Raw genomic sequence first — 27,396 nt, 5'->3', positions numbered from 1 at the left:
TGGGAAAAGACAGCATAACATTTCATTTTAACTGGTATTTACTAAAATATTTACTTTATTACATGATTTTTCAATAATATGAAGTCATAATATTTTATGGTTGCCAAGTGAGCGAGAGGGGTTGTCACAGTAAAAATAAAAGTTTAAATGTTTTACAACACTCAGTTAGTACAAAACAAACAAACAAATTCCAAGAATGCTTAGTTCAGACATTTATCTTGAGTAGGTGACAAAAATGCAGACACGTGGCAGCCTGGATGCAAGACAAATGTCCATTTCAGGTCTATTCTGGAAATTTGTACATTTTGAAGTGGGTGGCATGTTTTCAAAGAAAGAAAAAGGAAAGAGTGCTTCATTGTTTCAAGCCTCATTAGACTTTTAATAAACAGAGTAGAGGCTGAGAAGGAATGTTCGAACAGTTGAAAGCTCTATGTATTTTCTGAGAGTTGCATTCCAGGAGGCTCTCAAGTAACTACTGTTTTCTTTCTTATATCTTTTTTTCCCTTACAGTCGAACACATAATGTGTCTTGGCTGACATTTTTGATTGTTCCCAGTAATGGGAATGATTTATAATACCTAGCACTGCTCTAATCATGGTGTAAACCATTCCCAGTCATGTTACATGATTGTTGCATGGGTTTGTGTTGTATGAGGTTCATTTCTTAGGTGCATGTATGTTAAAATACAATTTAAGAGTATCAAAAGGGAGATGGAAACTTTAAAATGTAAGACTGTAGTATTTGGCAATTTTAACGATGTGGTATGGCAAGATTTTGAGATTTCCATATAACTTGTGTTCAAATGACTTAAATTCTAAAAGTTTTTATGTTGACTGTTTTGTGACAGAAGAAATGCAGCTGTGTCAGTGGTACAAGAAAAGCCAGAGGTCTGGGCAGGGGAATATGAGAATAGTTTGGGGATGTCAGTATACCTGATAGCAGAGCAAGTAGTGTGGGAAAAGATAACAACATTGATTAAACTTTTGATTAACTAAGTATTTTTTTTGTAATGTTGACTTTAGCATCCAAGGCTGATGGTGTCAATTATCTGCAACGATCAATTTACACTTTAGCAGGTTGGCTCATTTGAACTTTGTGGGGGCAACAGCTGTGGCCTCTGGAGTTAAATGAGAGGATTAGAAGCTGGTTTTTGAAGGCACCAGTGTAGTTAGTTCTGGGTTCCAGAGGCCTGGTATAAGCCCCTTTCTGCAGCTTCCACTGTGTTCTGGGCAAAGCTTAGATATTATGTAGCATGTCCAAGATAAGACCATGGGAAAAAATGCGGTGACTTTTGTTGTAATGTAGCAAAGACATTTTACTTGCATTCTGTTTTACTACAGTTGTTTTGAGGATACAAACCCCAACCAAATTGTTTTTTTCTTCTCTTAGATTGCTATAATAAACAGAAATGTAATTTCAAGAGAAATGCAGAGACTAGAATACTTAACTGTAAGAAATGGTGTTAATTAGTTACATGTGTGAATTAGCATGGAAGTATGTGCTCCTCTTACTTAAATCTAAGCAGAGGAGGTGGGCTGGCCCTCAGCTGGTAATCTCTGATGTTCAGCCCTGTGCAGCTCTCACAGGTCCTTTTGCTGTTTCAGGATAACATCATTCAGAGGTGCTTTCCTTCTTTTTCGTGTGCTCACTTACTTTGTGTGGTGCAACCCGACCAAATTATTAATGGTACTCTGAATACTTGAGTACAAGTGTTTAGTGAGGTGTTTGCAGGCACACCAGTGGTCTGTAGAAATGTGAGGCTTAGTAAATCCTAACAGACATAATGTGGAAGGTTAAATTTTGCATCTTGAGTTGTCCTTAACAAAGGTGTAATTTTTTCTGCTGTCCTCTAGAAGAATTAGGATGTTGTGTGTTTATCTAATAAAAATGTTACAGAGGAAGCATTTGATACGATTAATTGGAAAAGAATTTAAGTAAAGTTAGTATATTAGCAAGTTTAACTAGTTTTTATGTAGTGAAAAAGAAGGTTAGTGGTGTGTTGAGATGAGAATTTGTGTATGTCTGGGTATTTCAGGAAGTTTCATTTGAAACCTGGTCGCAAAGTTTTGAAGAGTAACTGTGTGTTGGTTGTTCTACATAACTGATGTTTACATGTGGAATAGTGTGTTGTGTGTCTTCAGTAGTTCTGCAAAGAACTGACATCCTGGAGGTGAGGGGTGGCTGTGCTGTTGTTGTGCCACCTTGCAGAGTTGTCAGAACTCAAAACAGGACTGGCCGAGTCAGGGTAGCCCTTGGAACCTGTTGGAAATTCTGTGTCTCTTCCTGTGTTCCACAGGTGGTTCCACTCTGGAAAATCCACATCACCTCGTGCTGTGTTCTGCAGTGCAGCTTCCTCCCTCCTCTCTTCTCAGTTTGTGTCATAGTGACTCTGTTTCTGGCCAGATCTCCTACTGCTGTAGCCCTTTTTAATCCCCTAGTTTTTTTGGCATAAATAAGGAGAGATGAAAATATTGCTGTAACTCTGGAAATTTTATGTGCTGCTCTTGTATATGATTTCCTCCTGCAGTTTTCCTTTCTCCATCACATACTTTTAAACTAAGCTCTTTGTTCTAATCCCTAGGAAAGCAGTAACAATTTTCAAAGCTTACATTTAGGAATACTTAGTTGTGTCTCTGTTACTTTTTGAAGCTGTAACTTTTAATTTTCATGCTTAGCTTGTTTTGAATATTTGTAAAAGTTGCAAAATGGTCATGGAAAAAATAAATATGTGGCAAAGATAGGAAGCCTGGAAACAGACTCTAGAGAATTTTGAACTGGTTTCCTTCCTGAAATTTTAATAATTCTGAGTGAATCAGGACATTAATGAGAACACATCTAGAACACTCAGGTATTTTATGGATTAATTAAAACCTGTCCTGGGATGTGAAAGTGAGGTTGCAGGCTGCTTTTTATCACAATGCTTGTCTGGATTATATGTATAAATCTTTATTTGTGTCTCATATTTTAAAAATTCTCATTTTCATTCTCACTTAAGTTTATCTTCTGATATAAAAAAGAGGTCTCAGCTGATTACCTTGATAAATTTGTAGTGTTTAAAAAAAAGAAGGTCAGTGATGAGCTTGAAAACACCCCTATATGTGTATAACAAGTTATTTTTTTTTTCTTTCAGGATTTCCAGAACTTTTATGGGTTTGAAATTGAACAAAAGATTAGAAATCAGAATAATCTTCATATTTCTATGAATAAGAAGTAATAATGCAGCGAAGGCAGGGAAGAGTCAATGCTGGACTGCTTTTGCTGCTTTATCAAATTTCTCAAGTTGGACTCCAGAACATTCCTCCTGTTACCCTTGGGGTACTTGCACTGAATGTTTTTCTCTTTCTGAATCCTGTGAGACCACTGACTGAAGTGTGCATCAGTGTAAATGAAGCCATCTACAAAAAGAACTGGCAGCGTTTGCTACTTTCTCCTTTCCACCATGCAGATGACTGGCATTTGTATTATAACATGATTTCCATGCTTTGGAAGGGGATAATGCTGGAAAAAAAGCTTAAGAGCGTATGGTTTGCCTACATAATTGCAGTGTTTTCAGTGCTGATTGGAGTTGTTTATGTGGTACTGGAATTCCTGCTTGTGAAAATTCTGGATGACCCTTCCTATGAAATGAGTTGTGGTGTAGGTTTTTCAGGTAAGGCACAAAGTTGGTCCAATTTGCATATATAAAATTAATTATCTATAGGTGCTATATAAAAATCATTGTTAATTGCAGAGAATGGATGGGTGTCCATTTCCCTATATATATGATTGTCATGTCAGTAAAGCTTTCCTATTTTTTCATTTAAAGCCTATACTCTGGGTATGAACATGATGTAATTGAGTTCATGTTCTTGTGACCAACAGTGACTTTACCTGAGAACATAAAAACTATGTTCATCCCGGTAGAACTGTGTTTCCTGGTTAATATCACTGATTGATTGAAGTCTGAGGGTTTTCATTTTCTGATGTCAATAATGCTCATTAGATGGCTTCTAGAAAAACCTCCCAGTTTAAAATTTTTATCTTCAATTACCAATTATTCATGCCTGTCTTTAGAGAGACTCCCCTAGATTTGCTTCTGCTAGAAACATCCAAGCATCTGATTTTGGTCAACTTCCTTCCAGTAATGGTCTTGTCTTCTCCTTCAGGAGATCTGGGTTTAGGAGATAACTCAGTGAACTCCTCTTTAAAAAAAGGAGCAGTCAAGTGGAGAAGTATCACTGCTCTTCTAGAAAAGTAGTTTTCCCTGCTGTCACTGGGATCTAGCCTTAGAAGGCAAGCCCTCCTTTTTAACTTCTAAGGTGCTTCAACACCTCTGAGGGTTTCTTTGTTATATTTCAGGGGGTACTAGTTGGAACATCCTGGTAGTTGCTCATTTGGAGCTTCAGATATTCTCTGGTCACCCACCCTTGGGTAACAAGTCGTGCCCAGTTCTAATATTGCCTCTGTGGTGGCTTTAGGGGCCCTGAGTACAAACCCCTTCTCCCTGAGGGGTTTGGCTGCCTGTGCCAATGTCAATGTGTCCCTTGTACTTGTTGATTTTTCAGGGTTTTTATCAGACCACTGTGAGCTTTCTCTTGAGAGGAACTTTTTTCACAAACGCTTGTAACTTCCAATAAGTTCTCTGAATTCCTTCCGTTGTATCAGCTGTTGCTTGCATGATGAAACAATTGCAGTCAATTAGAAATGAATGATTATTTACTGTGTTTAAAGGTGATTTGTCTACTTCTTTTTTCAGAAACAAGTGATTCTGGAGTATATGTAAGATCATTTCCCATTAATTTAGAATTTTAGCCTACTGTTGAGCTTCACACATATCTATTTGTCTTGTTTTCAGTAATGGCTTTTCTCAACTCACAGATTATTTTTTTGAGTTTACTAATTTTGTCAATTATTTCAACTGGAACTCCCATTTTAAAATTTGTATTGTTTTGAATACCTGAATAGCTACAGTGAGTAGGCATATTAAAAAGCTACCTAGAATTGGCTGTTACACAAATACATCATTTTTATATCCTTTTTTTTTTTTTTAAGTCACTGAAAAACCAACTTAGAACTCTTATTCTGGCACGCAACAATATGCTTCATGGTGCTGTGGAACTGCATGGTACTTCAAGTTCCTTAGCTAAATTGCTTGCATTTCTTTATTATTTATGCACAAGTACCTCTCTCTTCATGTGCTTTCTTCTTGTTTGCAGGAGTCTTGTTTGCTTTGAAAGTTCTTAACAACCATTACAATCCAGGAAGAGTCAGCACTGTCCTTGGACTGCGGCTGTCCAGTAAATATGCTTGTTGGGTGGAGCTGGTGGCTATTCATTTAATCGCTCCAGGGTAAGTGCTTTTAATATTTCTAAGTTAGGAGAAAAGGTTTGGGCTCTCTGAAATGTGTGGTGAGGCATGAGTAGTGTTAGCTGGTATCCAAGTGGAGTGTCAGGGCTACAAAATTAAGTCTTGAGGCTACAGTCTTCTTTTTCTTTAACACCCTCTGTTTTGAGCACATGTCAAAAAACTGAAATACTGTTCCCAGAAGGTGTTGCTGAGTATTGGAGGGAAGATAACAAAAGCTGATGGATGAGGAAAAGGGATGTGTGTTTTCAACAAAGTAACCAGACTAACACACAGTAGTGCCGAAGGCTTCATGAGCAGAACAGCACTCCACTGGCTGCTTACCATTTCCATCCTGCTCCATTCTGTCTGGTTTAGTCCCTCTGCTGAGTTCTGATAAAACTATTATCTGGTATTCCACAAATTTTATGGAATGTCACTATCCTGCAGTCTTGCTGATCATCTCCCTCTATTTTCCTGTGTGCTCTGGTCTGCCAGTACAGTTCACCCACCCGTTCCTCTGTGAGAACAGGGCCTTTCTCTTCTTTGACAGTTCATTTTTAGAGTTCTGTTTGCAAATCAGCACTTTTCCTATATAATATTTTATAACTGCAAATCATATTGGAGAATATATGTGAAGTACAGATACAAACCCCACAAACTACCAAATCACAGTTTATATACAATTTCCCACTTTTCAGAAAGATTAAAAAAAAAAAAGTGCAGCAATACTGACACAGTCCTTGTCAGATGCTATGATATAGCAGATAGAACATTTCCTAGACCTGAAGGAGAATTTAGATCTTACTCAGGTTAAACACTGGTTTTATTGCTTTATGCCTTACTGACTGAAACAAGGAAGCTCAGGATAAAAGACAAAAGATCTGCAGAGCACTCTGTTCCAAATGCAATTTTATTTGTGAGCTGAGAGGTCACTGCATGGCATTGCTACAAGTATAAACCCAAAGTTTTGAGTGCATTAAAAACATTCTTCTGAAAAATATAAACTTTTGTATTACAAACCCAGTTTTTATTTGTGATTATGTTTAATACTACTGTTTATTTTATTATAAAAGAATAACAAAAGAGCATTATGTATGAAGTCAAGCCATAAGGATATCATAGTGTCTATAGCAGAGGAAAAACATGATTTCAGAGGTTGGGTGCTGTTGTTTTTCAGTTGCATTATTGCAGAAATACCTTTGGGGTAGAGAGAATATAAAAAGTTCAGAAATAAGGTCAAAAACCATTTCATAATTTTATGGAAGCTTAGCTTGCTGCCTTGTCTAAACCTCTACAGTGTCCTCTACACAGAGCAATTTCACAGCACTTAAATGATAATAGAAAACAGGTAGTAATCTCCAGAAATTCATGTCCTAGAACACGACATGTTTAATTATGTTAATGCCATTATGTTAAACATGTTAATGCCAACTGATTTGAAATGAACCATAACAACTGTAGCTCTCATGGAATTGCTCTTAACATGCTCAGGGCAAGTTACAGGATTTGGAGTGTCCCTTTGTAGACCAAGTTGCATAATTTAGTTTTGAATAGATAAGAGGTCAGTAACGGGGGCAGAATTCTGTCCAGTCAAAAACCCCTGCAGTAAACTTGGACCTGCCCTGTTGGATTGATCTATCAGGATCACCTGAGAATCCATAACCAATGAAAGATCCTGAAGTAAAACTGAGACTACTGAAAACTTTGATTTGTTTGGTAGGAGAGGATTTAGGGGTTTACTGGCATCTAATGATTTTCTTTCTCATTAATAATTTTGTTTTGGGGAAATTTTAAAATGCATGCAGTATCCTTCTAATCTTCACCTTCCATAAAGTAAGGATATTGAGATGTAGGCTTTGCATAGCAGTCCTTGGGATCATTTGTTCGGTGGAAGAACAGACATGTGAAAAGTTACTTTATGTTTAATCTCTGTGCCTCTTCCAGAATTGGGCATGTGGTATCTTAAGTCCTAAGTGAATCCATATCATGTTGGTGATTTCTGGAATAGCTGATTTTTAAGTGTTTAATTTTTCTGAGGGCAGACATTTTCCAAGTCAGGCATGCATTTTTCATAAATTTGGAAAATCTGTTCCAGAAAAATCTGTTTGAAAAATTAGTTCCTTGTAGATACTTTGTTTTACCTATAAATTTTCACATCAGCATTTACATGTTACTCTTACAAAAAAATGTTGGTTATTTGTGGGAGAGAACCACAGCTCTATGTAGCAGAATATAAGTCTGTGGTAAAGCAGGTGGCAAAAGAGTCCATTTGGATTTGATCTTTACCTCCCTCTAGTGACGTGCATTTCCCTGTATCCTTTTACCAGAGATGCCTGGAAGTTGCATCATCTTGAGTGCACATACCATCTGTGTAACTCCTTTGGATTTCTGACCAGAATGTAAAAAGTGTAATTTTTAAGTGTATTTTTACATTAAACAGAGGTTTAATTTCTACTTCAGAAAGGCAGAAAAGCTCATATTACTTGAATTTTGGACAACCAGTATAAATGAGTTATTTATAATTGCACATAGTAGGAAATTTTAATGTTTAGTGTATTGGCTTCTCTAACTTGATAATAGAGGCGGAAAATTTGCAAATAGTTTTTAAACCTGGTTAAACTCAAAAGAGTTTACTCTTAATTTGAATGCTGAAAATTGATTTATGAATTTATAGAGTACCCCATAGTCATGGCAATAGTTGGAGCCAATCTCCCTGTTTACTGGAAACATATGGTTCTGTGCTGATCCCTCAAAAGACTCCAGAGCCTTTTCATTCTGTATGCAAATGGTAGCAATATTTCTAAACAAATTGTTGGTATGTATAGAAAAGAATTTGGTTCTCAGCATTTCAATTCCCCTTTTTATTTTGAAGGCACTGTATATTCATGCTTGCCTCAGACTAATTGTAGAATTTTATTGATAGTCCAGTAGGAAGTTCTGTGTTTATGCTTTTACTCAGAACTGTCAATGGTTCTAGTAAGTCCTACCAGACATTTCAGTGTAAGTCTGTGGTGTTTTTTTTAAGCTTAAAATTAGCTTACTACTTTGGTAAGTCTTTAAATGTTTTTAGGGAAAGAGTATTCTGTTCTTTGAACAAGCAATTAAAATGTTCTCTCCAATTAGTTTCCAGCTTTTTAGGGATATTTGTTAGATACTTTTCTATATCTCTATATCCTACCCACTTTAAGGTAGTTGTGAAGAAAGAAAACTTGACATTAAGTCCTTGCAGGCAAGTAATTTCTCTGTGCTTGGTCTCACTCAGGGACTTCCTCGGTTACAACAAATTCTGCACTCTTCCTTCAGTATCCCTACAAAAAAAAGAGTCTCCCTTTCCATTACTCACAAGATTTTCCTATTTTGTAGGACTTCATTTGCTGGGCATCTAGCAGGGATTCTTGTTGGATTGATGTACACTAAGGGACCTCTGAAAAAGATCATGAAAGCCTGTGCAGGTATATAACTTTATTGAATTTACAACATCTGCATAAGAAACACTTTTATTTTTAAAACTCAGTAAGTCTTGCATATAGAGATTCAGGCCATTCTTGCATGTTTTTAGACGAGTAAGGATATGTTCATTATTGAAGTGAATGCAGAAGAAAATAGATCAACTTTTTTTCTTAAATATGGTTGATAAGAACCAGTAGATGTGACTTTCAGATATTTTTATATAGAAGAATACCTTTTACCCTTCTTTTAAAATATTTATTTAGAGTAAAATCGTTTAAATAAGATGTCAATGAAAATGTCATTTCAAGTGAAGTGTGGTGAAGCTGTAAAAATATGCCAGGACATAAAATGTTTCCTTCTTTGTCTGCTGCTGTGTCAATTCTAGTGGAAGTCTCAGCAGTTTGAAAAAGGTGGTGGGATGCTTGGGAAATTTTTACTGGAATTCTCAAGCTTTCCAACAACATTTTATTACAGCTTTTCAGATTTTAGTAATAGTTATTTTTATATCTTTAGACATCTTTAGTCTAGCAATTGTTTTAAATACAGCCTTGCAAATTTTTACCTGATCGTTCCTGTGAATTTCAGTGTTTTAATTGGAAGTCTAAGCCCTGTCACAACAGCTGTGCTGGGGTTGGTTGTCAGAATATTTGACTCTTTGTCTGATTACTTGATAGGTTGAGTACTTTATTCATGACTGTGCCATCAAATTGAGCATGGATACAGTGTTTGTACAGTGGGGAACTATTTGTTCAGATGTGTGCTCCTCACAGGGGGTTTTGTCACAGGCTGGGGATACAGCCTGTCAGTCAGGTATGTTCAGCAGTTTTAAGGGAAGGAGAGGAGGGTGAAGCATCGGTTTCGGAGGGATGTCTGGTGCCACATTAGCTAAAGGTTAACACTGCGTGTTCCTGAGGGATGGGGGAACTGTCTGATGGCTGGTAGAACATCCACGTCAGATCAGCTGCCCAGGGAGCTTCAGCAGTCTCCATCCTTGGATGCTTTCAAGACTTGCCAGGATAAAGCCCTGACAGTAACCTGGTCTGATCTCCTCCCTGACCTTGCTCTGGCTTGGAGTTGAACTGGGGACCTTCTGAAGTCCCTTCCAAACTGAATTACTCTGGGATTCTGTGGTAAAACCTGTGGTATTATTAGTGAAACATGCTGTGTGACTAAGACCTGTAGGAAGGAGTGTTACAGTACACACAATATTCTTTTCTCCTCTCTAGCAGAGCAGAAATAACGCAGTGTTGCTCCAGTTCTGTTTTCTGTGTATTAACACATTTTGACCAATGAACACTCTCAGTGTAGATATTGTTCATTATATGTTCTGGAGAGAACATTACAGGTTGGTTTGCATTTTTCTAGTCTACATGGATATGTTGCTTAAACATGACACACTACTATAAAATCTAGAACAACATACAAGGTTGCAATAGTATATTCTCCCACTGATGCGGGAAAAAAAAAATCTATAGATACCCATAATTTCTTTTTTGTATCATGAAACAGACTCTGAAAGAAAGAATATTTTAAATTTGATTTTTGTATTCTATAAAGAAAGACAATGTGATTATTTTATTCCAACAGTACATGCATTATTCTTTTATTTAGGTGGCTTTTCTTTCTTCACTGACCCTGGCAGGCCAAGGGACTACTATTCAGGTAAGTACTCTCATCAGCTGAACAAAAAAACTTATTCCATCTTTAAAAATAATTCTTGCTAATGATAGAAAACCTATACAGGAGCTAGTTATATATACAAAATATTCTGCACATATGTATACTTACTAAACTTGTATTACTTCTCTGGGCATGCCTCACCTTTCCTATTTAGAGAAGTGTGTGGATGTATTTTGTACAAAAGGCTTAAGCCTCAAATTAAGGTCATGACTTCCTAAAATGCTACCTCAGGGAAATATCATCCCTTTTGCAGAAGGCGTAGCAGTGGGAAGATTGTCTACTGATAGCAGCCCTTTGGACCTTGGTAAATCTACCCTCATCTGGCAAATTTATCTGTTCCATTCTAGGATGTTTTTTTTCCCTTCTGACAGGGAACTTCTTCCTTCAAACACTTCTTGTAAATGAAGTAATTTATGTGCAAAAAGGCCCCCCCCCCCCAGGATAAATTTAGGCTTCACAGTTTATAGATGGATAGTTGGAATACTGGCACACTTTGAGTGTAGCACATTTGATTTACTTCTCATGCAGAACATTGAGTCATTCTGTGTGGAGTGCACACAAATAATAGGTGAGGGCCTTGTCTGTGAGGGGCAGAACTGGAGCTGGCTGTGAGAGGGGCTGTGTTGGATCCGAGCTAAGGGATGCGTATCTTATCTCCTGCAGGGATTTATGCTCTTTCCAAGGCATCTGCTGTAAGAACAGGATAAATACATAGAGATAACTCTCTCAAATATCTGCCAGTGTGCAGTGGCTTGTGGCTTAAAGATGTTCTCAGCAGAAAGTTTTATGGGGGAATTTTGTCTTTAATAGCCCGTGGTAGTTTCTTCTTCCATCCGTTTGTCAAAAACTCTTTGAATAGACTTGAACACTTTTAACACCTACAGCATCAGAGAAGAAGAATTTCACAGTTTGTTTCCTGGTGTCGAATCTGTCATTTTTGTTTGTTTTGAATCTGCTAACTGCTAATTTAATTTGATGCACATTAATTCTTCTCTGTGAAGGGAAACTAAACCTTCATTCTTTATGTATTTCATGTTCTTCTATACTCACAGTGGTCATCTTTTCTCTCCAGTTGGAAAATTGGAGTATATATGGTTGCTTGTAAGAAAACTACTTCGTTCTTAGTATTCTCTGGTGTTTGGTCATGCAGGGTTTTTTATTTTGTGTAGTCTTTTATCATGGAGATGTGGTTACTTTGAGCCAAGGTTATAGCTGCTTTTATCCTCTCTGATGGATTTTGTCTTCCATGATCTATGTCCAATTTTATTATTACATTACATAATTCCCACAGGCAAGATTCTGGACCCTTGAATATTTTTGAAGCGTCTATTTTGTAATTTCTAAACAATCTATCTTAGCCTGCTTTCCTTACCAACAGCAACAAGGATTGTTCCAACTTAGAAGTATATTTACCCAGGATTTTCATTATCCAGTTCTCAAGTTGAAAAACATTTGATCTAAAGGCCAACAAAGAAATAAGAGACAGTTAATACAGTGAAGTGAACTAAGATGTGAACATACAGTGAGCATGAACTGCCTGTTTCCATGACTGGCAGTCTCAGCCCAGTTAAAGAAGTTCACCCAGCTGCAGGTGCATCCCCCACCAGGGCCTGGGTGTGCTGCTTTGCTCTGTATTCCACATCCATAGACACTAAATCTTCCTTCAGTATCCCAGTGTAGCAGGGTGGATGGGAACTCTGAAGATTTATGTTGGAAAAAGTACTTTAATAGCTAATGAAGATCAGAATTTGTACTTGACATTTAAACTCCATAATCTATTACAGCCACTGTATGAACACCAGCTGCTTGGAGCTTGGGTGGGTGTAAGAGGCCACCCTTGTGGAAGAGGAGCTGATTCCGAAGAGCCCTTTATGTTTTCTTTTCCAGCTCTTCCTAAGTAGGGAAAATGTAAGAGATTTCATATAATAAATCTACCACGATGGGGGAGTGCACAGCACCTGAGGAAAAAGCTTTAGCATGCTGACAACAAGAAAGTCTGGGAGTTTTTTGCATGTTTTGGGCAGTCCCCAAAATAGCCTTGCTGGTGCTTTGAGCTGTTGTGGACAAAAGGCAGATGGAGAGGGTTAACCTAAATTATCCTGTCTTCCAAGCTTGGCTCTAGATGTAGCTATTTAATTTTTTTTGTACCAAATTAATTTATCTAAAATGACTTATAACTGCAATTAAAAATACAGATATATTTGTTTTGTTCATTCCTTGTTCATATACTTTGTAATTGTCTTTCATCCTATCTGCAGAAGTCTTAATGGAAGATTTAACCTTTTGCTTGGTGTATGATTTATGTAATAAATTTGGCCATCTGTGAATTAAGGAAACTTGTTCTAGTGTCATAGGCTAATGATGCATATCTTGATTAATTTTTCACTTTCTGGCATTGCTGATTTATTAGGATCTGCCTTTAAATGCCCATTTAAATAGAAAAATAGATGAACAGATTTTATGAAACAGTACAAGGAAACAGCTTTAGGAGAAAAAGGGCTTTAAGTGTAATTTTAACACATTTAGTATTTAGTAGCTGAATTAGATTTTCTCTAAATGCAGTTCATGAATAAAGTATTAGGACATTTATTTTGATTAATAGGAACACCTTGAACACGTCGATGTTACCAAACTGTTTCTCGTTGTAAAAAATAAAAGATTACAGCTTTCTGAGCACTTAAAACTTGATGACAGTGTGAAACATCAAACAGAGAAAAATTTACAGTAATAGAACAAACTTAAAATACAACATCCTTTTTCTTTCATCAGATAATTTCGTGCTTTTAGTACTGGGATTTTTATAGTCTTCATGCATGCAGTTCTGAAGCCTCCAGAATATAAATTTCTAGCTGAGGAAATGTTCATTCAGATGAACATAAAGCAGAGGAGAATGAGGGGAATACGTGAAGATTACATCCAGAGTGTATAGACAAGACAGCTGAATGCTGTCCTGCAGTCAGTTTTCACTGCAGGTGTAGGAAAACTCTCCCAATATCAGTTGTAATTTCCAAAAAAAAAAAAAAATTTGGAAATGGACAGAACTGCATTTTTTCTATGTGTGTGTGTGTAATGTTTATACAAATATATCTACATCTGTGTATACATGTGATACATGTGTATCACAAATATATAGGCATATTTGTGTAATACAAATATGTATACTCCTTCTATAGCATATTGTGCAGTTACTCTGTTCAATTTTTCCTACTTTTCCTGTATAGCTTTTAAGATGGGCTATTGCTATTTTTATTTGGTTTAAGGTTCTGGATTTTTTTTCCTTACCACAATAATTTTTAAAAAGAAATTATTTGTTTGTCCTCACTTCATCATCTGTGCTTGTTGTTAATCACAGAGCCTTCACACATTACACATGGAATTGATAGAACTAGTCAGAGAACACAAGACTATCATTGATGGCAATAATCTGAAGATAAAAGGAAATGGCATGCTCTGCTTGTTTTGTACAAACAGATTTCCACTTTTCTAATTTTGAAGAAAATGGGTATAATTTTCCATCAGTTGGAAGACACTAGCAACATTTCTGTACTTTAGTTCTTCAAAATCCCTTGTTTGACTGTCTGGAAATTAAAATGCCATAAAACCTTTGTCTTTTGAAGATGCAAAAATGGACTTTTTTCCACAGTTTTTTCTCAGTTTGTTTTCTGTGCTCAGGCAAGATCAGATTGTGTTGTTAAAAGGAAGAGAGTCTAGCTCAATTCTCTAGCCAAGTAATTTTTTTTTTCTTTTAAATCCCATGTGTTTGGGTGGATGATGGTTTGTGCTTGGCTTTGGCAAACTTTACAAATGGTCAGGAATAGCTGGTTGTCAGCAGAGCAGCATCACTCCCTGGGACATCACACGAGATCCAAGGTGTGGTGGTTTCTCCAGGGCAGGTTTAGCTGTGCAGTAGCACAACATGAGCTGGATATAGGACTGCAGAAATTTGCGGGAATCTTTTCCCATGTCTTCTCTAGGTCCAAGAATTACTTGAACTTATGATGAGGGAAAGGGAGAGATATGAGGAAAAAGCCTGAAATCTACCTGTTTTGTTGTTGCTGTTCTAGAGATGTTAATAAGGTGTCTAAGCATTGACAACTAAGTGTTCAAAGGAGCTGATGAAGGCTATTGTTCAACTCTCATGTGAAACTTCTTAATAATGACAATTCTGGGATACTTATATACAACAGTTTTACAAAATTGAGATGTTTGATCCATCTTTCTGTTGTTTTTCACTCTCCTGTTACCATACTCTGGTTTTGTTAATTAGAAATTAATTCATGGCATACAAGTAATTGAATCCTAATATTTTTTTCTTTCCAAAATTAAAGTGAGAAGTGAAGATAGATAGTGTCAAGATAATATCTGATTTCAACTTGCTTACTGAGTAGCAGCAATTTATTTTCTTGATTTTTGTTTTCATTTTACAGACTATTATGGCTATTATCCAGGTTATCAATACAGAACTCCAAGGAACTACTATGATTATACTGGTGGGCTCACTGAAGAAGAACAGCTTGAAAGGGCAGTGCTAAACAGTCTTAATGAAAGAGGTAGGAATTTTATTGCATTTTATATCTTAAGTTATGATTCATACTAAGAGGGGAGTCAGGAGGGAAAACAAGATGTATTCCTCATTATTTGTTTTCAGTATTTTGGACATATCTTTGGAAACAGATGAAAACTTCCTGGTAGAATTTTCAGAGAATGTAGTGTGAGGATGCAGTGTCGTTCTCTTAGTGTAATTACATTTATTCATAATTGCTTACTGTTTGATTATCTTACTACCAATGTAGTAAAAGAAATGTGTTTCTGACAAAAACCCCCTGACTAAACTAAGTTTCTGTGCCAAAAATTTTTACAATTCTCTAAAAAGAAGTATTGAAGTGGTGTAATAAAAAAAAATGATGTTGCCAATATTTAAACTTTCTCTGTGTGTGTTTTTTTTTTTTTTGCTTTTTGTACAAATGTAATGGACAGGCAATGTGCTGATTCTTAACTCTTCACACTATCCTTTTCTACCTCAAAGGAAGCTTATATTCTACATGACTGAAAAACCTGGGAAAAAATATTTAGTAATAAAAATGGTGTTTTGTTTTTAACTGAAATGTATTAGTCTAAAATGTGTAAAATGCATTCAGTGGGATATATTTTATCTTTTTATGATGCAAGTGTAATGAAGAGGGAAAGAATACCTTGTAGAATCTGTTGCTCAGTTTCTAAAAACTTCAAGGCTTGAGGGAAAATCTGTTTAACGTGACTGACAGCACATGATTAGAGAATCACATGTAAAATTTTCGCCATGGTTATGCAGTGTTTTTATACTGAATGCTAAAGTAAAGGTCAGAAGTGAATATAGTATGTGTTCTTTGGTGTTGATATAGTTTTTCATATCAAGCATTGCTTCATCTTGAATGTGTTGTATGTCAATATGGATTCTTGTAGGAAGTCAGCCACAGGCTTTAGATGCTCCTTAAGAAATCTGAAAGATTTCTTTTAAATCTTTTAAATCTGGTGAAGTTGTAACATTTAATCTTAAGAAAAATAATAATATGACTGAATATGTCATAAACATAATTTTTCTTTTTCATAATCTTGGTATTTCATCTTCCTGGGTGCAAGGAGCCATTTATTAGGAAAGAGATACAGAGGCCTCTACTTGTACCTGCAACCCTTCAAATGCAGAGCACCATTCATAAATCTCCGCTCAGAAAATTAATTTACACCACTGTTATGGCTGTCAGAGAAATACCAGGCAAAATATGAAAACCAATATCTTGACAAATCATCATCACTTTTACTTTCACACCTTCTGTGATCCTATTTTTTATTATGAAGAACATGTGTTATCTGGAAGATGGTTTTAAAGAGTCAGCAGATGAGGCAAAATTATAGTAGAAAAAGACTTTTTCAGTTGGACAAATTCATTAACATATTGCTTTAAGTAAATACAGCTCTTTGCTTTATTGGGTTTGTATCTATTGTGAGAGTGACTTGGGAGGAAGAAGTGTGGACTTTTAGGGAAATTAGGGAGTTTTTAAGGGGGTTTTTCTAGTTATCTTCCTTTTTTTGTTCACCTTTGTTCTGCCTAAGTGTCCCTCAGCATTGTAAAGCTAGAAACTTAAAAAATTCCCTAACATTTTCTACAGCAAGTTTATTGCCTTATTGTATTTGTTTTACAAATTAATGCAGTCTGAGCAGTCCCATTTCAATCAAATCTAAGACAGTGAAATCTTAGCTTTCAAATAAGTCAATAAAATAGCACTTAGTCCATCTGGTCTGTCAGCAGAAGATAGCGAATGAGTTACTCTTTGTGCTATTTTAGGAATTTTTAGAAGTTAACCAAGTAATATGTTGCCCTATGTAATTTTGGAAGGGAATGGGTCTAAAATGGGCTTTATTTTAAGGGCTACTGTCTATTTTACTGTCTTTTTAACACATTTTTCGTAATTTTTAATGTGGAGCTGGAGAAAGAAATCCTTCAAAGCTTTTGATATGAAGCATTTTGAAATGTGACTTGCAAGAATAAGCCATGTTTGTGGTCTATTTTTAAACTATCAAGGAAACAGAAAACTAATAACAATGATAAAATTATGATAATATAAATAAGTAGACACTATGCATTCTAAAGTCTTCCACTTATCAGGGTGAAAGATTTGCAACTTTGATTTGGAGCCTTAATCTAAAATGCTACAGTCAGTAAGTATAGTAAGTATATCATTGCATATTGCTTCCAATATAATTTGGTGTGATCAAATATACAGAGATCTTGTTTTCGGTGTTTTCACAGGAGTACCTTGTTTTACACCTCTTTCTCCTACCTGCTGGAGCACTTTAGTTTGGAGAAGCAAGACTTTAGAGTTGAACTCTTTAAAATATTTCCTTAGACAAGCTGTGTAAAGGTTAAACTTGCCTCTGGGCAGCTGTCTTATTGCACAAAGGAAGGAACACAGAGCGTGTCGTGGATCAGACCTGGTTTAGGGACATAAAGGATGAGATGGAATTTGCTGTGCTAATGGGAATTAGGATATTCTTCCCTGTCAGTTTGAAAAATAATTAGCTTGAATGAGCACTATCCTTTGAACATGATACGTTTCCCCTAAAGCATGAACATTCAGAGGTTCTTGTAATTACATGGATGATGAAACAGGTACTTAACATGACAAAAAATTGCATAAAATAATTTGAAATAGAGAACTAAATGGTTGTAAAAGCAGGTACCACAATCAATTTAGGGCTCTCTTTTCATATTAATTTTTTCCCCAACTATGACACTTAAACCATCACAGTTGCTCGTTAACTTGGACAACAAAGTACTGCAGTAACTTCGATGGATTATTAGTATTTTTCATGCTTAGTTGGACAAGTACATTTATTGTCTTTTAGGCCACAAACTGTAGCATTATGGATTTAGAATGTTGATCCAATGTTTATAAACTGATTTATAAACTGCTGTGATAGTATCCTGCTGAGCTAATTAGAGTCAGTGACATAATACAGTATTTCCTCCTATCAGTTGTTGTCCCCAACTGAAAACTAATTCATACTACAACATGCATTGAGTTTAAGCTCAGTAGTTACTATTCTATAATCCTATACATGGGTTATCTAAACCCACCATAAAGATACAACATTTCTATTTATTGTACATTCAGGCATTCTTGAACTGCAGATCCTGAAAATTTCTCTAATAATAATTAATGTCTAATGCAAGAAGAGAAATTTAGGCTTGTTTGAGATGGATGTAGGCATCACTTTCAAGACTGTCAAACTATCCTAGTGATTTAGGTCCATTTGCTGAAAGGAACTTCTACTTATTTTTTTTTTCCATTGCCAGTTTTGGATATGTTGTTGCTTCAAACAAGTATCCATTTACACAACATTAATTGTTTTTCTCTCCAGAGTTTGTTGTTTTGGCTTGTTGGGTTTTTTTGAAATTTTTATTCTTATTCCCCTAAGTCTGTGTTTGTTTCAAATTGCAATAATTCTTCCTTTACTTAAGAAAATATTTTTGGCTTTAAAAAATCATATCCTTTGATATTAAACTCCTTTAGCTAGGAAGTTCAAATACATTATTGCCATTTTAGTTTAATATTGCTATTAGCAGCCACCATTAATGTAACCCCAGTATAACTATATCTCTGATCTATTGTTTGTTTGCTATTCTGCTCACAAGAAATATCTTGATTAGTGTGGGATGTGGATTTGGATTTTTGTTGTGGTGGGTGTTTGGGATTTTTTGTGAGCTGAACTTCTAAGTGTCTGAGTTTCAATCTCAATAATGTTAGGAATCCCTTGCAAGCTCCTGTTTCTCCGCAAAGGAATTTCCCTCTTTTTCGAAAGACTGTTTTTTAAACATGTAGGTGATTATAGTTTGTAATTAAAGAGAAAGTATCAGATATAGATATTCCTCTTATATTTTATAATGAAACAGTCTCTATAAGCATTTCTTTAGTTTTAATTTAAAACTAAACAAAAAAACCCCATCCACTCGACAGTTTTTAGGTGGCCAAGTATGGGCTAGTTATAGGTATGTTTGGTGCAGTTAGGCAATATCTTGGCATCTGACTTTACCTGTTCTCTGAGTTTGAAAGGGTTCCTATTTCTGTTTGCTTCTACTGAGACAGGCCTTTTTATTGGTAGTCTGTGAAATTTGCCAAATCCATGGATTATGCAGTAAGAATAAAACTTGTGTGATTAGACTAGAGAAATACTGTATAATCTTTTTTTTTTTTCTGCAGTCAGTGTTATCTTTCCCTTCCGCAAATGTAGAAGTGCCAGTCTTTACATTTGGTTATGCTGGTTTTCTGTAGAAATACCTTAAAATAGATAATAAGCTCAAATGTGCAGTGTGTGATATCAGATTAAAATACATTTCATAAAGCCATATGCTAGGACTTGGACTTCAAGAATCAGATACAACTTCTGTTGAGTTTTACTTTTTGGGTTTTTTTTGTTTTGGTTTGGGTTTTTTTGTGTGTGTGGTTTTTTTGTTGTTGTTGGTTTTGTTTGGGTTTTGTGGGTTTTTTGTTTGTTTGTTCGTTGGTGGGTTTTGTTGTTTTTCTTTTTTTTAATTCAGGTTATGTACAGTCTCAGATATCCAACACACTTCTTGGAAAAAACTTTCCTCTTTAAGTAGAGCTCATGTTCTAACTATCTTTCTATAACTGCAACTGTGCTCTGTGATCCTGATCACCAGCACTTCCTTAAGGCAAATTTCCAGGAAAATAAATCAGCACGTTTTTATCATTTCCATACAAAGCTTTGGGAATGGTGTAAGTAGCAAACAGCTTGCAACAAGAAGTGTGGCCAGAATTCTCTTACAAATATTTAATGAATGTTCTTTCATCTGTGTCCTCATAAATACAGTGGTTGATGTAGGATAAACTAGGTTTGCTGAAAATTAGAACCAGAAACCTCCTGATTCTCTTGATAGTGGTGATAAAACTTCACCAAATAGGTAAGATGTACCACTAAGTCTGTCACCATGGGCACATCTTTTAAACCAGAGCATGAGCACCTGTGAAGTACTCTGGGATTGAGAACAGTTCTGTAAGGTGGGTATACTTTTGGAAATGCTGCCCAAAGGGTTTAACTTCCTTTGATCTTCAGGCAACAAGCTGACAGTGACATAGTTGGTGATATAGGTTCTGATTATTGCTACAAAAGATCTTGAGATGAGAATTTATTCAAATTTTCGTGCTAAAATGTATAAACAGGGCTGAGTATTTTTTCCTGTGACTTCCTGAATATGCAAATACATCCTCAGGCCCTGCCAATGCAGTTTTCTTTTGGATGGTTTCCTTCTTGCAAACGTTTCAACTGCTGAAGACAATTAAAATAGGAGGAAAACAATAGGAATAGTTAAATCTTTGACTGTATCTAGAGATGTTTTGCTTACATGCACACTCCATCTGTTATAAAATCAAAGTTTGCATATGGAGATAAAGACCTCTTGGTGTTATGATCCAAGACTCAGTGATGTGAATGGGAGTCTTCTCTCTGACTTCAGTGGTCTCTGGAAACATTATTTCCTTCAGTAACTTGAACTTTGTGTTAAAGGAACAAAAGTTGTTCCTTTCCCAGAGGGTTTGGCAGGGTCACCTTGCTGGGGAACAGGCAGATCTGCTCAGCAGCTGTGGCATAATCAGAAGAAGCTGCATGTGGGCTCCATCAGAGCACTTCCTTACCCTTTGGAGAAAGTGGTAGTTGCTGTGGAGTGGCTCCAGCCTGCACTGGTGTCTCCATCCGTCCATCTGGGTTTTTCTTAGTCTTGGCATTGGGAAATGGGTATTGTTCAGAGTGTCTTTGTTGTTGTGGGTCTTTGTTAGGCAAGCAGAAATGCAGCAAAGGGAAAACAAAGTGGTTTTTTATGTATTAAGATTCTTGCAACTGTTAACTAACTTAGTCTGGGAATGTTTTTACTGGTAAACTAAGGTCAGTGAATATTCCTAATTTTAGATTTGTCCATGATTTACTATTTTAACTGTGGTTTGTCATTGAATTAATTCTATAGACTGTGTATAGTTTACATTTTGTTCATTGGGACCATCTTAAAAATGATGTTCTGAGGTCTTTTTCTGATGTCTGACTGAATAAATTAGTCATTTACTAATGAAAAGGATACCTTGCTATATGCAGCTGAACAAAATAATTCTACTATGTTATGGTAAATATACAACCAACCTGAAATTCTTCTTTTAACTGAAGTTATTCATGACTTTCTTACTACTCTGAAGAGGAATAGATGTCTGTCTGTCTTAGCCTAGAGACTGGTTAAGTGGCATGTTTATATGGAGGTTTTTTGAGTTGGTACGTAAATCCCTTTCAGTCCTTGGCAATGAAAGATATATTTGGGTTTGTGTATGAGCCATTTAATAATGAGTTTAACCTTGGTTAGGTTAGCTAACATCAGAAGATTATTAGATGGTTAGAAAATGCAGTGAGATTATTTTATGCCATCTCTCCTGTGGTATTTTCAGTATCCAGATAAAGAGCACGAGCTGGAAGGTAGCTGTGAAACTAATCCCCTTAATTCTTTACTGAAGGGCATCCAGTCCAACAAGGTCCATATCCTCCTCCTTCTACATTGTAGCATTGATTATTTGTAGCAAATGGGTGATCTGAGGGTGCAGTAAGCTTTTGGCTTATGCTGAGGTGGTGACCGAAGGTCTCTAAAAATGTTACAAATGTGCTTTTAACAATTTATATAACTTTAACAAGAGTTTGTTATTTTGGTGATACAGATACAGCAAAGATGAGACTTGGAGGCATCATTAAAATAAATACAAAAATACTCAATTATGAAGGGATTAAAGATTAAGTCTTAGCCATGTCTTCTAACCAAAACAAGTTATCAGACATTTGGGAAGGAGTGGTTTTTGTGTGTTTCTCAATTCTGTCATCTCTTTTAAAAACAAGAGAGAGGGAGACTGTTCAAGATTGTTCTCGCTTGTTCCTCTAACACTCCAGTTGTATCTGGATTCATTCATTGTATGTTTCTTTCCTCAGAAATTCATTACCCTCAACTAATTTCCTGCTAATTTGATTTTTCATTTGTCAACTGTTCCACAGCACAGAAACAGGAGTTACTTCCATTTCTCTTCTTCACCAGTTTATGTCCAAGTCTGTAGATGAGGCACATTGGCACCAGCACCAGGAAGAATAGTTTGCTTCATAGCATGACAGAATTCTTTAATACATTGACAGAAACTCAAAGGGCAGTGTTGGAAACAATAGTGTAGGCTAATAAATGTGGTCTGTTTGGAGCTGAGGAGGAAAAAATTGGACAGTGATAAGTGCTAAAAGCCAAATCTCTCAGATTGTATAGCATGTCTGTGTTGTGCAGAGGGAAGGACATGGAAGAATAAAAACAGTTTTGCCATTTCATATTTTTTATTCAGTTGTAGTTCCTGTCTGGCTTCTAGTGCGACACAAAACAGTGAAAAGGCTGCTGTGTTTTGTTTGTCTCAACTCCCTCAGGAAGGCTCCTAGTCTTTCTGAAGCATGAGAGGAGAAAAAATACATGCATTACCTTTCTCTAGTATTCCCTGTACAATTCAGTAAATCAGAAGGTGGTTGTTAAAGTGACCTAAAGACTTGGCTACTAATTGGCTGGAAGATGTGAAAGAACTAGAGCAAGACTGGGCTTTTGACTCGAGCTTCTCCCTGTCCTCCAGTCTGCTGCTTCCAATTCCAAATGCATCCAAAATATCTGGTTGATTATGCATTAAAATTATATGTTTGGATGTTTTTAAATTGAGAGAACTCCCGTTTTCTCAAATATAACACTTTAAATATTGGTATTTTTGCATAAAAAAGCAAGGTAAATCAGGTATATACCACAGGTATGACAATGTAACATGTTGGATATGATCTGTAACGTGGCCAAGAGTGGTTTGTGAACTTCAATTTTATACAGTTGTTATACCATAGTTAGCAGGGCTATGCTATTTGTGGAATAAATACTTTATATAAAACTGGTATAAATGAAAACCGAACAAGTGTTCAAAGTTATGACATTTGACCAAATATTTTCAAACCACTATTGCTTAGTAGTATCAATAAATAAACTGTAGATCTTTCACACCTGTTTTAACAATCTTGGTCTCTTTCTTGAAGGATGTCATTCTAGGCTCCCCAAAGGACATCAACAGCTCTTTTTTTCTTGAGGAAAGTTCCACATGTGGTCATTTTCCCATACATTTTTTCATATTTCCATTCTCCGTTTCAGGAGGAAAATCGACCTTCTTTTTGTGAGCCACAGGAGGGTTTCCTGAGGGTAGAGAAACAGGGGCTCTACAGTGTCTGTATTTCCTGGAAGAAAGGTTTGAAGGGGCTGAACAAATATCCTAGTTTTGCTGACTGTGTAAGCTGTCTTTAAACTCAAAACAGTTCCTAGAAAAATTATTGAAAGAGCTTGCCAGGTCTGTGAGCTCTTTGACCACTGAATTATTGCTCTTATTCTTTGACAGCAGCACAGGTACCGAACTGGAGGTGTGATCTGTCATGGAATGACACAGTGATGGGGAAGATGCAGTGAAGCAATGACACTGTATAAAATGGTGATATCTACATGAGATAATCCTGATGGACCTGCATTTGGGAGGACCCAGGATAGTGGTCTTTGAGAGAGCAATTTGTTGGCTGCAGGAAAGATTGTTTCAAGAAAAAGAAGAAATCCCACAATGAGTTTGCAATGAACCAAAGCAATACCTGAACCTTGGCTCTGCTAAGGGCAGACTTTCTTATTTCACACAATTCAAGGCTGAGAAAATCGAAGCCAGGATTATCTTTGTGTACACTTGGGCATGAAATGGTTATTTATGAGGCACCTGTCAGGACTCTCCTCTTGGCACAGACCTCTCTTTTCATCCAGATGAGAGCTCTCTGTATTTTGGTTTGCTGTGTGTTACTTGCTGTGTTCAAAAGAGATTATTGCTTGTCTGTGGTTACCTTCTATAGCAAAACTTCTACAAAAATAAGAGTTTTTTTGGAAATGAGCAATGTCTGTTTTCTGTGTGGGTATGTGAGTGTTTGTATAGTTTGGGTTTTGTATGGGTACCACATTCACTAGTTCCACGGCAAATAGTGATACTGAAAATTGCAAGCTATTCAACTGAAATATTCTAGATTCTTCTTTAACAGAGTTAAAGCTAGCATGAGAAAGAAGTGCAGACGTGCTGCGTTGTAGTAACAGTGCTACTGGTTTGCTACACTCACCTTCTTTTATCCAGCATCATCAGTATTTATCAAAGACCTAATTGCATATTTCTGCTAGTCAGAGTTTCATGGTTTGGTAGCTTGATAAATTGTTCCTAAATCTTACAGAAACTCTCTTGCAAATCCTATTATCTAATGTAAAACTAAGGCCATAACTTCAGAGAAGAGGAAAAAATCAAGTGAGCGTTTTTGATGTAACGTTTCTGTGGCTTGAACTACAAGCAGAACTGAAACCCCACGTGGAGATTTTGTCTGTTTGGCTCACTCTGTAAGATGACCAGACAATTTGTCTTCCTTATGTTGAATTTCCTGCAGTGGAGTAAAAAATGCCCACTTCGCACACATTCTACAGGTATTGCTATCACACTGCCAGGATGGCACATTTCAAGTTGTCCTTGTGTCTGATCTTGGTGATTAGGGGGCACTGTATAGGTGACAACTAAATGACTGGGTCATTTGCACTGCCAGCTGGCTGCAGCACTTCTGCTGTGCAGTGCCACAGCCAGATCCATGGCTCTGGTGTTCCTATGAAATCTGTGCTGCTTTGTGCACTGCTCTGCTGGCCTGTGCAGTGAGGCTGGATGGAGGGTCACATGTCTTATTCAGCAGAGCAGGTCTGAATTATCTGTTACTGAAGTAGTAGAACTACTAATTCCAGTGATGTTGGATATGTCCTTTGCCCTCTGTGCTTTCTTTGGGAAACAGGAGTTGTTTGGGTTTGGTTTTTTCTTTTTTTTTTCCTAGTATTGACTGTTACTAGAAGAGCTGATATTTTCCATCACATTTGGAGCTACTTCTGAGGTACTCTAAGTGATGAATTGTTGTCACTAACAGTGTTAGTGCTTTTTCACCTCTTGCTGCCTACTCTCAGATCATGCATCTGGGGACTGTATTTTAGTACTTGAAGTGCTGAGAATATGTGAAAAGTATCTGAAGAAGGGGACACTGAGCTGATCACTTTTATAGTGAAAAGCCTTGGAGTGTGTTGTGCATGTTCAAGTGTGACAGTGTTGTATTGCAGATGCTTAAAATAAGAAAAGCAATAGACAAATCTTACCTGGTAACAAGATATGCAAAATGTAGAGGGTTCTTGTACATAAGACAGTGTTTGCTCTTCAGCGTCAGGGGTATGATGTTGGTTCTGCACTTGGCCTGGTCACAATAGCAAGTTAAATTCTGAATTTAGGGCTGGTTTTAGCACAGAACAAAGTGTATATGTATTCCAGTGGCTTTGACTTTGCCTTCCTTTTGATGAAACCTGTTGTGACAGAAAGTGCTAGATGCTGGCAAATGATCCTGGGGTTTCAAAGCAGCCAGACAATAAACAACTCTGTAATATTCAGTGCAGCAGCTTCTCTAGAGCCCATCTGTTTGAAAATAACCCCAGTTCTGCTTACAAGGCAGAGTACTTTGCTGGCTGAAGTTTGTCCCCATTTCCACGTGGCCAGGGCGGTCCCGGTGCCATCTATTGGGAGTGTCCTGGATAGTGGGAGCCCAAACCAGTGTGCCCTATGGTGTAAGGGTGTGTCTAACATCTCATTATTTAATCATCTTCTTGCATGTTAATAGAGTCATCTGTCCATGGTTACAAGTGTGAGTTTAATATTGCGAGCTAAGATGTGCCCTCTCTCCTCCTGTTTAATTTCCTGAGGGAGGAGGGAAGCAGAGGCCCACTTGGAATTGTCATCCTGGGCATCCTTTACTGAAACCAATCCCTCTGCATGGGCTGGACTTGCACTGTTTGACGAGGAAATTGCTCTTTAAGCACCTCCCTCTGAATTGCTTAAAGGAGTTGGGTGTGTAATAGTGTCTGGCTTCCTTGCTTTTCACAAGAACATGATCAGATCTTTCCAAATGAAAAAGACATGGCCTAAGCCTAGATAGAATCAGCTCTTTCCTCTTTGCTGACATCTCTCCTCTTTCTGAGTTTGTGGCTGTGTGACTGGAGTTGGTTCTGGTGGGCAGGGTGCTTCTGGGCTGGACCATGCTGTGGTGGTTCAGTGTAATGTGAGCTCTGAAAGTCCACAGCAGAAACCTCTGCTGTTTGTACAGCAGTGAGAGGTGCCTGTGTGGCAACATCCATGGCACATGGAATAAAACTAATAAGTATTATATTTTGTGTTGTGATTATACCTTATATTTTCCAAATACATCATGCAGTGGGTATAGTAACAGAAACCAAATTTTACCTTTTTTCAAAACAAATGTGGTTTAGTTGAAGAGTGATCAAGAATACTAATCTACTGCCAACCTGATGGTCCTATAAGTACTCAGTGTGGTAGTACTTAATTAGAAATAATCTTTTACTTGCAAATGAGTTGATACAAGTAAGTGCTATTCAGCATCAGTTCAGTGATGAAATGAAAGTTCAGGGTTTACTTCATAAATGTCTCAAATACAAATCCAGAAGGCACATTGTGTTGAACATGCCAGTAATTTGATTCCGAAACTTGAAATTGGAATGAAACTAAAAGAGTATGACAAACTCTTTCTTTAGTTTCTTGAGGGATTCCCCTGGTTAATTGTATCTTTTGACTTGAGGAGACTTCTGCTCAATAGTTTCTATTTTCCTGTATTGTTTAAATCCAAGACAAAGGGTGCAAATTTGAGTAACAATCTGCAAATATGTGTTGGTTTTTTGAAACTCATTAAGATGGTCTCGTGTGTCTGTATAAAAAATTTTACAGTCTAAATGGTTGTGCTGGCTACTATACAAGGAGTTCCTCGTGTAAATCTTGGTGTGGATCAGGTGCCAAAGGAAGAGCAGGAAGCAAAGCTGGGCATGTGCTCAGCGTCGACACTGGCAGTCCAGACTGATGAGCTGAGTGTAAAACCTCAGCTTCTCATGCAAGAGCTGCTTGATGTTCATAGTGGAGGAGAAATACGTTAAAAAGTGATAACAGACAGTGTGGGCACCTTCATGTCAGGCTTGATGTCTGTGATTCATCAACTTTCTGATTGTGTCGTGCTGAGCAACCTTTGAGCCAGTGCCCGAAGCACCGTCCGCTGTGCCTGTGGGGCACTGTGGGTTCAGAGGGATGTGCTGCAATGCCTAAACACAGCAAGTGCTTTAGACATCATAGGCACTTTTATTTAACATGTGGATGAAAATGTTTAAGCTTATTAAAGCTTTGTCTGTATTACGTTAATACAGGTTTAGTTACATCTCTTGCACTTACAGTGCTTTTCTTGTCTTCATCCAAAGTGCTTTGTGAACTTCAG

At 36.9% G+C, this 27,396-nt stretch overlaps 1 protein-coding gene across 1 annotated transcript in view; it reads left to right on the top strand.

Moving 5' to 3' along the window:
* The window catches only part of RHBDD1 (rhomboid domain containing 1), a 35,150-nt gene that overhangs the window by 3,865 nt on the left and 3,889 nt on the right, over positions 1-27,396 (top strand). Inside the window, exons 2-6 of the mRNA XM_027650683.1 lie at positions 3,131-3,649; positions 5,196-5,328; positions 8,689-8,777; positions 10,387-10,437; positions 14,883-15,005. Coding sequence (XP_027506484.1) covers positions 3,217-3,649; positions 5,196-5,328; positions 8,689-8,777; positions 10,387-10,437; positions 14,883-15,005 — 829 coding nt within the window. The 5' untranslated portion in view covers positions 3,131-3,216. The remainder of the gene's footprint in view (positions 1-3,130; positions 3,650-5,195; positions 5,329-8,688; positions 8,778-10,386; positions 10,438-14,882; positions 15,006-27,396) is intronic.

This window comes from Corapipo altera, unplaced genomic scaffold (assembly GCF_003945725.1).
Source record: "Corapipo altera isolate COAL_440 unplaced genomic scaffold, ASM394572v1 54, whole genome shotgun sequence".
Taxonomy (NCBI): Eukaryota; Metazoa; Chordata; class Aves; order Passeriformes; family Pipridae; genus Corapipo; species Corapipo altera.
The sequence above is the reverse complement of the archived record's forward strand: the minus strand, read 5'-3'. Positions and strand labels throughout refer to the sequence as shown.